The sequence below is a fragment of the Histoplasma capsulatum genome, assembly GCF_000150115.1.
Source record: "Histoplasma capsulatum G186AR genomic scaffold supercont2.3, whole genome shotgun sequence".
In the NCBI taxonomy this organism is placed as follows: Eukaryota; Fungi; Ascomycota; class Eurotiomycetes; order Onygenales; family Ajellomycetaceae; genus Histoplasma; species Histoplasma capsulatum.
The window spans coordinates 2,454,713-2,467,134 of NW_025544803.1; the positions used below are offsets into that span (position 1 = coordinate 2,454,713).

Consider the following 12,422-nt stretch of genomic DNA (forward strand, 5'->3'; position numbering starts at 1 on the left):
TAGCCGGATCCCCCCCCCTCAGTACGGGCTGTAGATAGGGGGGATTCCCGCTTCAGTATGTATGTCCACTACTTGTTCTCGTTCTCCCCTCCCAATCTATTCGTACATAGTAGTACATCTCTATATGCACCCAAGTTTGGCAGATATCACTCGCGGTTATCTCCTTCGCGGGTATAATCACGTGTTGTTTGATGATATAATCACTGTGATTGCGCTTGTCCGAATTAGGAATAAAACTCTAAACGGGGTTTGGACTGAAATGTTGAAGACACAACAATGCTGCAATTCTCTGATGTTCCTCCCCTTCCTCCCCCTTCCCGCCGACTGTGCACTCGCACAAGAGTTCTCCATTGCTGAACTCGTGCGGCTGCATTCCGCATTCCACGATACCAACCATGTTCCCCTCCTCAGCTCGTTTCCTTGCTCGCTCGAGCCCAGTCATCACGCTCCCACCTCCCGCTCGTCCCTCAACCGCCGTAGGTCGCCTGTCAAGATCCCGTAGCCACCAACGTCGATACTCATCTTCTAAACCTCCCGTTCCCCCAAGTGACGGCTCCCGGGGCATTGATACCTCGTCACAATCTCCCACTAAGAGCGTGAGCCCGTCGAACAAAGAAGGTGCCGAGAAGCGCGAGGGGAAACCGGCGAAACGACGAGGTGGCAAAGATAGCAGCAATGTCTCTGCTAAATCAAAAAACAATGAGCCCTTTCTAAACCTTCCCAGTGTTCCTTCTACACAGCATCTTCACCCTCATGGTAAGTTTCGACTCATTTCCGCGAGCAACATCTTTTTACCGCCCTCCAAAGTCGTGTCACGTGGTTTGGCTTTTTGGAGCGCATGACATGACTCTTTTTCTAATAATAATACCTTGCTATAGATATCCATGTAGCATCCTTCTTCTCGACGCATCGACCGATATCCGTCACAACGTCTGTGCCATCAAATTCCAACCCAGATGCTTTTGATGCCATTTTTTCTTCGAAGAAATCATCCAAACCCCGGCCAAACGACGTCATATATACCCTCTCCTCAGTAGTCAACTCTATCGAAGGGGTATTACCCAACACTCAATCTAATCACCCTGTAGGGAACAACAATTTAGGAAATGCTATCTCTCAGGGATCTGCCAAAACTGTGGACTCCGATCACTTCAGCAACCCCGATGACCTCCCAATGGACGACCTCCGCATCTCCATCCAGGATTTCGCAAAGAAGCTCCGACCATTCAACCCCCCGCCACCGCCAGTCCCTATGGAAAGTTTCGGAGAACAAGATGCCACCCTAGAAGCTGAAACCACCGAAGCCGCTGAATCTGAACTTCAAGAAGATGTGAAGGAACAAAGCTACTCCACCCTCCTTACCATCACCGAATCCACTCACGGCGACGGCCGCAAGACCTACGAAGCCCACAGCTCACCGCTCGTCCGCATTGATAACAAAGACGCCCCTTCATCCTCTGTTTACGAAGGTGAAAAAGTGATACAAGACCAGGGAGGCTTATTTTCAATATCAGAGCCGGAGATGAACCGCCATCGACAGCAGCATCGTGTGCCGCATTCAATGGGCCGGAAAGTTTACTACGCCATCAGCGTCAAGAGACAGCGTAAATTGAAAATGAAGAAGCATAAACATAAAAAACTAATGCGGAGGACGAGGACGCTGAGACGGAAATTGGATAAAGCATAATAACATGTTTGTGTTACTGTTGCTATTATTATTGTTATGAAAATAATCCATTTTCTTTTGCCCCGGTCTTGTTTTTCCTTAACAGAGATGTTCCAGTTTGAACTTTTGCCTGTTTTATCTGGGCTTCTCCTTGTTTTTTCTCCTCAATTTTCGCCGCCAAACTCATCTCCCACTTCCCTTTATCACCTGCATCATGTTGCTTCTCCTTTTCCGTCGTCCGTGGTTGTGGCGTAGCATATAGTTATGTTTTCAATATTGTTTTTCCGGCAACTATGCGCACTTGGCTGTGATATATTTATACATATACAATCTGTTGTTCTAGTTTAAAGCATAACTCTGGTTCAATCAAACATAAATCAATCTGTTGGTGTTCCTGCTGGGCCGCCCTGGTGTTCTCCAGCCCCTTCTCTGGTGTGTTCCAGTTTGATCCGGCCCGTGATGCTAATGGTCACATGCAATGACTCGAGCTACGCCCAACATATGATCTACCAATATATGACTAGGTAGCATCTACTCTAGCCTATATAGATCGCCATGTAGCGGCGAGGATGAAGCTCGTTGCTTATTCAGGAGGAGGTCCTTACGACTCTACGACCGATAGAGCTATATAAAGATATACGAGGTTACATATCGGAAGGAATTCGAATAGGAAAATAAGATATTAAATTAAGGCAGTAGAATGTATGGGTGGGAGCCCTCCAAGGGGTGGCCGGCCGGCTTTCTGTTACCTGTGCTCAACATATCTATGCTTAGAAGTGAGAATCTATCATTATATGTGAAATCATAATAATTCTCTGGTGATGTCTTTTTAGACAATCAATGACATCTAAATAAGTTAAAAGACTTAACTATAAATGAATAACAGTATTATATAAACAATAATGTCTGTCTCTTTTGTAAAGAAGTAGATTATATTTTTTTAAGAATTATTCTAAGATAAAGAAATGAAATAAGATCACTAAATCTCCGAGCCATTGTAATGCTTCTGCAGATGCACTGGGTTACAATCTCCCTGGCTATTGACATTCAAAAAGGTGGGTAAATTGAACATTCTTTCTTCATTGGTTTCTATATCAGCTTATCTTGACATATTGATTTTTTGCACATAGCCGTATAAGCAGCTTCTCTCATTTGCTATTCTACACTTCTCCATTGTCTCATGAATCATAATACTGTGGCCCGTGGTGCGTACTAAAGGTTACTGAATCTTGCAAATGCTGGTGATATCCAATCATTCCTCTTACGGAGTACATGAAACGGTGTTTTCGGCGCTGCGTCTCTGGGTAATCATCGTTCCAGATGGAGGGGCGTCTTCGGGAGGTCGTCACTGTTGGTGCCAATATGAAGGAAGTAAGTAACCGTACATTCTTCTGCATTGGTAAGGGTTTCTCAATGCCTGAATGCTCTTATAAACAGTCGAATGAAAGTGGCAAAAACTGGAGGCGCTGACTGGTCAGGAGTCGATGTAGACACATTCTCTCGGTTATGCGAATATGCCTTATTCACGAAACTACACAACCCCCCCGTCATTCCGCCTGGTCAATTGCGAGTCTCCTTCCACAAAGGTCACAAAAATCGCGAAAACAAAAACAGAACAAAACAAACAAAACAAAACTCTATTCACTCAGGTGCTACCAAAAAAGATTTGACGGAAAGAAAGGGAGGGAACCAGAAAGGATACAATGTACAGTACAACATAGCCCCCATATCCCACAACTGGCATCCCTCACCTTGGAATACAAAAAGGTGCCATGAAATAGTCGAGGGAAAAGGAATGAAAGAATGAATGAAAAAAAAAAGTAAAAATAAAAATAGGAATTAAAAAGGGGGATACTTATACCCATACCTCAAAAATATAAAACTAAGGCATCCGATGATTCATCCCTTCCCATTCTCCTTGATCGACACTCTTCTCTCCCCTCTCCCATGTATTCATCTGACGAAGAGGAGAAGAAAGAAAGAAAGAAAGAAGGAAGAAGATATGTAAGATATATATAATTACACGTTTCAGTTTTCACATTCCGAGCCCCCTTTCACAAACCCGACTAGCCATCCAGATCAACGATAGATATATATTCCATAAATTTGAGGCAAAAAAACTAAGCTAGCATCCGCAGATTCAGGGGAACAGGAGAAATACAAAAGCAAATGAAAAGAATGAAAGGATCATAAAAGTAGGGAGCAGAAAACTGGAAGAAATGTACCAGGGAGAGGGAACAGCCGACGTAAACATGTGGTGATGCAAAGATTGAAAGAGGAGGGGTGGAGTAGATAAAATTAGCGTGTTTTTACTGTACTTTATTCTGTATTTCCTCCTTTGAAGGTGATTGATTTGTCAAGATTCAATGTGGTTCGCAATAAATATCTTTATCCAAATTTTGGAGGTCATGATGTTTCCGATCAGATACGATAACCCCGGGTTGATCTGGGCTTAATATAACGCTGGTTGGGTTTGGTAAAGAGGTCCAATTCCCCAGGAATATTTTGCACCGTTCGGAGGGGATGGGAATGTTCAAACGTTTAACACCCGGCATCAAGCTTGGAGTGTGAGTTCATCAGGAGAGCCACGATAAGGCCGTACAGACCTGTATTGAATCGCATATGGTTAGGACCACGAACAAGAGGTTTTTGAAAATGACGTTGTGTGGAGGGTCAATGAATAGAGATTGGCAAGGGTGGGGGGCTGTTGGACGAAGCAAGCAAGGAAGAAATCACAAACCCAACACTTCAGCGAAAATGAGAATCAAGATCATCGCGACGAAAAGTCTGCTTTGTTGAGCTGTTCCTCTGATACCCGCATCTCCAACAATTCCAATGGCAAAACTATAACAAAACATCATTAGTTGCAACTTCTGCTTCTAGCTTTGGTTTCAAGAGGGTTATCTTGATTCAGATTAGGGAAACATACCCAGCAGCCAAACCGGACAGCCCAACGGACAATCCAGCACCCAGTTGAATGAATCCAGTAAAAAGCGAGATCTTGGGTTTTAGATCATTGGCAATAAGCACTGCCACGACCAATCCGTAAATAGCAATGATACCAGCCATGACAATGGGGACGATATCTGTTTGTAGCCGCATGACAAGCATGAGTTAGCCACTAAAAACATTTTGCATATATATATATATATATATATATATATATATAAAGCATGTCAATGCAGAGTGCACATCGTGTCGCCGGGTGGTAGAATCTGCCGTTATGTCTTCAACACCTGATATTGGCAGATAGCTCCTGCAAATTCTTCTTTCGGGAAGAGAACAACAAATTAATTTTCCACGCAAAGATATAGAAAACCTTACTTTTGACCATCAGGTCAGGTCGCAGGACGGAGGTCGCGCAGACACCAACACCTGATTTGGCAGTTCCATAGGCAGCACCAAGGCATGTGAAGACGATGGCGCAAGCGCAGCCCATAACACCGAAAAACGGCTATAGGGGTTTGATTTCGGGTCTACTATTAGCATCTTGTGGTGATATATTTGAGGGGTTCATGGCAGGCAATGGGGAGCTGAGGATGTCTCAACAAAACAGCCAATTTCGCTGGTTTCCCTCTGCGTCCTGCAAGGAACATGGTGTGAAGATATAGAGGACAGATGGTTGGACATACCGCGTAAACGGGACTAGAAGTGGAAATGGATAAGATTAGCATGATGGCCTACAGTAAGCAGGATACCTTAATTGCTGAGGCATCTCAAACCCAACACCCTTGGGTGTGCAGTATGCATCGATGAAGTGGACCTAGATAACACGACAGCTTACCAAAGATCTGAAGACATTTTGGGAGAGTGACTGTGAGTTTGGCGGAATGAGTTCTCCCGGGTATAGGTATATATGAAGGGATCCGGATAGCAATGGGAGTCTCGCAGCAGGGCTTGGGGTGATGGGTTTCTTCGTGGGCTTGTGGGAGGTTTGGTTTGACGTTTGGAGCTGTGAGGCTTCAATGTTCGTTTGGCTGGGGCTGGCCGGGGTTGCCGGGAAGGGCTTAGTGCAAAATCACGTGGTGGAGAGTCACATGATACGCTCCGTTGAGTGCTGTATTCGCGGGCTGGCTGTGTATAAAGATTGAATACGATGGATAGCTTATACAGGCGGGTAGTCATGCTGTGAACTAGAGATTATACGTGGAAATGCACTTGGGCTTTATATTCTATGATATCGTACACAAAAGTCTGCTTGACCATGCGCAACTCTACGCTGCGACTTGCTCATCCACACACCCAACTATGATTCTCGAGCCGGGAACATCGATTTTAGTCCCCTGCACCAGTGGCCCAGGGCATCGGCGTCCCCCGTCAGAAACTACCGCATCAAATACAGAATAGGTTAGGCCCTTCTCTGACAGTGCTCCAAAATGGCTTGGCACCACCAGGACTACACCGTCGCCGTGGCCTGGAAAAACCGAACCAAAGTCCTTACCAGTATCAGGTGTTCCCTCCCCCCCGACCTCCGGCCAACTCGCATCAGAAGAAGGAATGACCCCAAACGAAACTTGCGATGTTTGTTTTTCCCGACGGCCGGCATCAAAAGCGTCGGGTTCATCCCTCTCTGCCACTATCGCCGACGCCCGCGGGCTATCCAACGGGGCAACCAGAAACTGCACCACATTCCCCTCCTTCGCGATCTCCGACAGATCAGTCATGAGGCGCCCATCCTTGAACCGTACCGACCCCAGACCGGCCTCATCGGACGCGTACGCCATCAGCTCACCTCCCGCATCCGCGCCACCCCGCCTTGCCGCGGGACAAGAGCCCGAACCCATCTCTTCGAAGAAGAGTTCGGGGACGGGACGACCGCACCCAAAGCCCGCGGCGGCCGCGCCTCCGCCGGTCTGATAGCTGTATTCAGGGTCCAGAGATAGAAGCCCTTGCTTCTTACCCCACCCGCCTCCGCCGCTCACGACACGGTGGAGTCTGGTGCCGCCGTTGATGGCGGCGAGCGGATCGACAGTAGATCCAGCACTGGCCCCACCGGTGCTGCTGTTGGGATTGACATCTCCATCTGCAGACACAGACGTGCCTGAAGCAACGAGAAGTTCGGCCTGCGATGCAGCCGGCCGCACTGAAGCCCAGACGGCCACTCGCTGGTTCTGCAAGTTGTTTGCTTTGAGGTAGGCTGGCAGCGCTTCCTCCAGCTCGGCCGACGCGTGGATCGTCGTCGAGTTGGATCTGTCGTCCTTGCAGCGGCGGAGCTGGCTGATGATATTCCCCATGCTCGTGACTATCTCCCGAGGCCTCGTAACTGGGTAGAGGGGCAACCGTGCAGTGACAGTGTGAGGTTCCGTTGCACTTTCGATCCGGCAGTTAAGGAGGTTGTATTCCTTGTCTAGCGTTAGGGTAGTTGAGGTAGGGTTTGGGGAGGGATGCGAGCTGTAGCGCCAGCGCGAAGCAAGCATGGTGCGTGGTTTGCCATTGAGGAAGAGGGTGTTGGCCAGTCGAACACCAACTTCGGCGAAGGTGGTTGCCGCCGTGGAAGCATGTTTCGCAGGTAGTTGGCGATACAGGTAGGATATCGTAGGCTCCGTTTCAGGAGTAGACATGTCTCGTCTTTGTAGCGAGTGGGCCACCTTAGCGGCTAGAGCATCGCTGTTCGCGAGGAAGAGAGATACCCCTTCGCACCCGGCTAGTTCATCCCGGCCTCCTTCCCCTTCCGGTGGAATTGATGTTGTGCTGGGAAGGGGCAGTTTATCCACAACCGCTGCCACGGAATAGACGAAGCTGACCTCCTCCCCACTGGACGTCGCGTGCGGCGTATTCTGGAAAATGTGCGTAATCGACTCACATAGAAACGAGTGGGGTTGAACTATCCAAGAAGCGAACGCGGGCGTCACGAGCAAGACGGGGATCGTGCAGGAAATGTCGCCATTGCACGGAAGGGTCGGTAATTTCGATATGATATCCGATGGCAGCTATATTCGCACCAGAGTTAAAGACGTTCTTAGAGTAAAATTTAAAAACAAAATAAATAGACTGACCACCCGCGCCGGATCCCGTATAAACAAAGAAGCACTCCTAGCATCCACCCCCGTATTCATCCGCGCCTCAGAACACAAACCCCGCCTTTTCTGAAGCGCATGTCCATATCCATAGCCAGAACGACGACCACGAGTATGAGCTTGATCACTCGCCCTCGGTTTCACCCGTGTCCACATCCCCCGCACCCCACTACTCCCGCTCCCGCTCCCGCTCCCGCTCCTGCTCCTGCAGCAGCAGCTGTAGCTGTCGCCCCGCACGCAGAAGCCCAATCGCGAAACCGCCGCGGCAGCACCCTTATATAGCAACGAGCTACCGCCACCCAAGCGCTGGGGAGTCACAGCTCGGCCAGAGAGGCATTGTGGGAGGAGCGTGGACATGTAAAAGGGGGAGACGCGTGGGAGGGGTTCTCTGATTCTTGCAGATGGATTGTGCGGAACGCAAGGCAGTTGTGGGTGGTGGCACCCAGGGAGTCGGTTCTGTAGCTGGATTTGACAACGCCTGGGATTAGTTAGCGTTCGTGCCAAGCCGTGGCGGTCTTGCATATTTAGATCTTGTCATCTTTGCTATTTAACTAGAACTTGTGGCCCTGTTGGACCGTGATATAAAGTATCGATGATACCGATAAGTTGTAGATTGAATTCTAGTGGGGGTTCAATGGCGATGGTGGTTGTAGATGAACGACAAGATATCAACCCAAATCGAGCTACATCGCGAGCAATTCTCCTGGGACACAAACAACACCAACACACCTTGGACGAGCTGTTTTGTGGACGATAGATGGGATGGGCTTGTCATCAGACACCAAGGTGCAACTCATTAGCTATCACTACGAGATATGGCGACTTGCGGGGTTGTGGAGGAACTATATCGTGGCGGCTCTTCAGGTGTAGTTAACTAGTGGTTACTGGTACTTTCTCTAGTGAAAACGTTGAACCCATTCATGTTTTTATTCCTTCGAATTCGAAACACTCCAGAAGCGGAAGAGAAGCCGAGGCCAGGCAACAGTCTCGATTGATCCTCAACCTTTCTCGTCAGCGAGTTCTGCTCTGCTCTGCTCTGCTCTGCTCTGCTCCGCTCCGTTCTGCATCCGCCTTCACCGTCGCCGGATGACTCGACGCAACGTCGCACGGCAGCAACCGCTGGCGGTGGCGGCGCTATGACGTTGGCTGGGGCAAGGCATATCATCATCATCATCATCATCACCATCATCGTCGCCTCCACGTCGGATGATCAGGTTCTCAGGGGGATGGTATATACCATTGCATTTGTATGCGCTACAAGAGAGACGGTGTACTCCGTAGAATACCAGTAACTCCAATCACGTCGTGGAATGAATGAATGAACAGTCTGTAATCTGCGGCCAGAATCGAGGCTTTGCAGGGCTGCGCCAACTAGCAGAGGATGACGACGGTGTTTGTCACCAAGCGCAGTTTTTCGCAATTTTTCGCAGGTCGACCTGGAAGAAAAAGAAATTCCTTGTTCTCTTTGTCATTGCTGGGGCCCAGGGCTTGTTCGGCTATCCCGCTGCCTTCTTCCTGCGCTGTCTTTCCCGGTTTCCTTTAAATAGCGGACTTTGCCTCCTCCCGTCGCCCTGTTTTCCTCTTTTCTTCCGCCACGCTTCTCAAGTTCTTTTTTTTCCCCTCCCACGACCCAGCGAAACACAGCAGGCGAAGGTTGAAACAGAAATAGTACAAAAATCACTCATCGCCGTCGTCGCACACCGTTGCATCCTTGTCTGTCTGCCAGCAGCCCCGCCACCATGCCGTTCACCGCATCGTGAGTGTTTCCTCCTCCACAGTTCTGCCTGTCCCACAGCTATGAAAAAAAATGGAAAATATCAATAAATTTAATAAAATTAATTAATTGGAACATCTACTTGTCTGCTAACATACACCGCCCAACCCGTATACAGCGACATCTGCAAAATCATCCTCGCCATCATCCTGCCTCCATTGGGCGTCTTCCTTGAACGCGGCTGTGGCGCAGATCTTCTCATCAACATCTGTCTGACCATCCTGGGCTACATCCCCGGCATCATCCATGCGCTGTAAGTTTCTTGGCTCTTGGCTCGTTCTCTCCGATATATCCATTTATCCATGAATATGTGCGACATCACCACCACTAACCCGCTCCCCTTTCCTCGTGCAGGTACATCATTCTCAAATACTAGTGCTAGCCGTGTGACGGTTTGATGCTGTTTCCTCCGGCCGGTTGAACCGCATCGCATCGCATCGCATTCCTTCCCTTTCTTCAACCCCATTCCCGATCGCATCTTTTCCCCTTTTCCCTTTTCCTTTTTCGCACCTGGCTGCTCAAGCGGCCAGAATCCCCATGGCAATGAAGGCTCTCCCCGACGAATCCGTTTGCGGCCTCGATGGGGCTTTCGTTTCTTGAAACAGCTCTCCCCCGTTCCTTTGTCGTTCGATGTTGTGTATTTCAATGCAGTGGTGCGCCACACCCGAAACCGAAGTTCATGGGCGGTGGAGGATAGGATAGGATAGGATAGAAGCCTGATGGGAAACGTGTCTCTTGCGGTTTTTCTCTTATCATCGTTCATATCATGAATTGCATCGACTATGATCCCCCCCTTTTTTCCCCACTTTTTGGTCGGGGTGGTGAAATGACTATGTCCTTGTTTTCGAACTGAATGTATATAATTTCCCTTTTGAGTTCTTTTCCCCTCCCTTTTGTTTTGAACGGCCAAAACTTTTCCTCTTTTCTATTTTCTACGCCTCAATGATACCAGTTCTTTCCTCTCCGTTCTCCGTTCTCCGTTCTACCTGATTTTCTAAGAGCGTTACCGTCAGTTCACCCAAGTCTTTTCCTCTTTCCGTTTTTCCCCTTTTTTCCTTTTTTCTTTTTTTTCCATCTCCATCCAACTGCGTTCTCTATGGTTCCAGTGAAGACAAAAAAAAAAAAAACAAAAACAAAAACAGACACAAAAACGAGGGCTCAGCGGGCCTAGCCCCATCCCACTCCTCGTCCTCCCTTCACCTGGTTTACCCGTTGATTCACATCATCATTTCATGAAATCCCCCTTTGCACTCCTGCGGTCGCACCGGAGACATGAGAAATTTTGCTCTGTTCTCGCCCCTCGCCCCTCGCCCCTGTGTCTTTTATTCAATCAATTTCTGACACCCTTCGCGTCTTGGTTTGGATTTCCTTCCTGGGTTGATTGATTGATTACCTGAATCGTCGATTGTACAGTACCAGTAGCGCCTAGTTAACAGACAATGCGCAGATGAGGGTTTCGATTGTAGTATATATATGTGTATCGAGGAAGCGTTTTGGGATAGACGAATTTACTCCGTGATTGAGAAACATGTTTTCCTGTTGTGTGCCTGCTCGCCCGGGGCTGACCTCATAAGCAACTAGTACAGGGTAAGCCGCCCGCAGCCACCCGAGTTTAATTCCCAATGCCATGCACGGGCGATCTGGAGCTCTCGGCAGAACATAACGGGGGGCTGATGCTGTGCAGACGTCAGCAGATTCACGTCCAATGCATCATGTCCTGTCCTGTCCTGTTCTTCAAGAAGGAAGTCTCTCCGGCTGCCAACCGATGATGTCATCACACCACGTGACTCCAGTGTAGCCGCCGAACACCTCCACACCCTGAAACGAAGCTGTTTCTTTCTGATTCCACTTCTGGCATCCTGGAACGTTGGATCTTGGGATTCCAACATACCACGGCGCTTAAAAGGCACGCAGTGCAAGGCCACTCGCAGCCAACGATGCAGCGCTGCGTTGCTGTATCTGCGGCGTTTCAGCACGGCGCTAGGCTTCTGCTCCTCCTCCTCCTCCTGCTGCTGCTTCTGGCTCCTGTCTCTGCTGGCTCGAGTCGCTGATGGCCGGCATGCTGCCTTCCTATAGGGCGATGGCGATGGCGATTATGGGATGGAGAGGTTAATTTTATGTTTTGTGATGGCCCGGTGGCCTCCACGGCTAGGATGGGCAGTTGAAAGCGCCCGTGCCATGCTCGTGTTCTTTGCGCCTGCTCTCTCCCTCCCTCCTGTCGAGTCAGATTGCTGGCGGCATGTAGAAGCCCAGAGTTTCATTTGCTGAATCACTGGAGGTGGCTCTTGTGGGGGGAGGCAAGTGTTTGCTGCAGTTTTGGAGATGCAGATATCCACTGTCTCTCCGTCTGGGCTTTCTTTCTTTCTTTTTTTTTTTTTTTCGTGTTTTATTCTCTCTCTTTTCTTCTTGGATCCTGACTGTGTTCGGGTAACAATGCTCTTAACTGGCACTGTTCGAATATCCACTCTTTTCTGAAGAAGGGTGGCGGTTCGCTGCTGGGTTCTTCAAACATCGCGTTCCCCCTCGCCTTCGCGCGCTTCCTATCTGGAGGGGGTGGGGTCTTCTTCATGATAGTTGTTTATTATTTGCTTTTCTATATTATTTTTCTTGTGCTTGCCCGCTTTTGCTTTCTGTCCTGTTTGTTCTGTTTCCCTCCCTTGTTTTGTTTCCATTTCTGCTTGATTCTCTTTGATACGCAGTTTTTCTGCGCTACGATTTTGCATCAGTAGGGTTTCTACGCCCTTGTATGCTCATATAATTCCAGTGTCTCCTACCATTTCATTCTTGGGATTTCACATTGCTTATTTATCCATTTCGATATTCCGTCGTGGGGAAAGCCGGTTCCTATTCCTGTGCGAATGGTTGTAGCATGATGATGAGCCGACCCAGGTGAATCCAGAAGGATCGTTGCCGGACAGCTTGGACTGGTTTGAATTGGTATGTCCCTATGGGAAACGCAATGCGC

General features: G+C 48.7%; 5 protein-coding genes across 5 annotated transcripts; 3 read left to right on the forward strand and 2 right to left on the reverse strand.

Annotated features, from left to right (window-relative positions):
• Window positions 1-318: 318 nt before the first annotated feature.
• On the forward strand, window positions 319-1,687 carry HCBG_02984 (DUF1713 domain-containing protein; the record flags this gene model as incomplete). The annotated part of the gene is made up of 2 exons (XM_045430033.1): window positions 319-756; window positions 879-1,687. The coding sequence occupies 2 exons, from the start codon at window positions 396-398 to the stop codon at window positions 1,685-1,687; spliced, it is 1,170 nt and encodes a 389-aa protein (XP_045289928.1).
• Window positions 1,688-3,488: 1,801 nt separating this feature from the next.
• HCBG_02985 (vacuolar ATP synthase proteolipid subunit) lies at window positions 3,489-8,040 on the reverse strand (the record flags this gene model as incomplete). Its single annotated transcript, XM_045430034.1, has 9 exons — window positions 3,489-4,272; window positions 4,407-4,510; window positions 4,596-4,752; window positions 4,991-5,120; window positions 5,299-5,311; window positions 5,365-5,429; window positions 5,451-5,649; window positions 5,909-7,596; window positions 7,663-8,040. 9 exons carry the CDS (start codon window positions 8,038-8,040, stop codon window positions 4,208-4,210), a joined length of 2,799 nt encoding a protein of 932 aa, XP_045289929.1.
• A 405-nt stretch (window positions 8,041-8,445) lies between these two features.
• Window positions 8,446-8,975, forward strand: HCBG_02986 (uncharacterized protein; the record flags this gene model as incomplete). Its single annotated transcript, XM_045430035.1, has 2 exons — window positions 8,446-8,549; window positions 8,699-8,975. 2 exons carry the CDS (start codon window positions 8,446-8,448, stop codon window positions 8,973-8,975), a joined length of 381 nt encoding a protein of 126 aa, XP_045289930.1.
• A 302-nt stretch (window positions 8,976-9,277) lies between these two features.
• Window positions 9,278-10,330, forward strand: HCBG_02987 (plasma membrane proteolipid 3; the record flags this gene model as incomplete). Its single annotated transcript, XM_045430036.1, has 3 exons — window positions 9,278-9,439; window positions 9,576-9,710; window positions 9,812-10,330. 3 exons carry the CDS (start codon window positions 9,423-9,425, stop codon window positions 9,831-9,833), a joined length of 174 nt encoding a protein of 57 aa, XP_045289931.1.
• A 59-nt stretch (window positions 10,331-10,389) lies between these two features.
• Window positions 10,390-12,026, reverse strand: HCBG_02988 (uncharacterized protein; the record flags this gene model as incomplete). The annotated part of the gene is made up of 4 exons (XM_045430037.1): window positions 10,390-10,443; window positions 10,723-10,770; window positions 11,158-11,527; window positions 11,923-12,026. 4 exons carry the CDS (start codon window positions 12,024-12,026, stop codon window positions 10,390-10,392), a joined length of 576 nt encoding a protein of 191 aa, XP_045289932.1.
• Window positions 12,027-12,422: the final 396 nt, after the last annotated feature.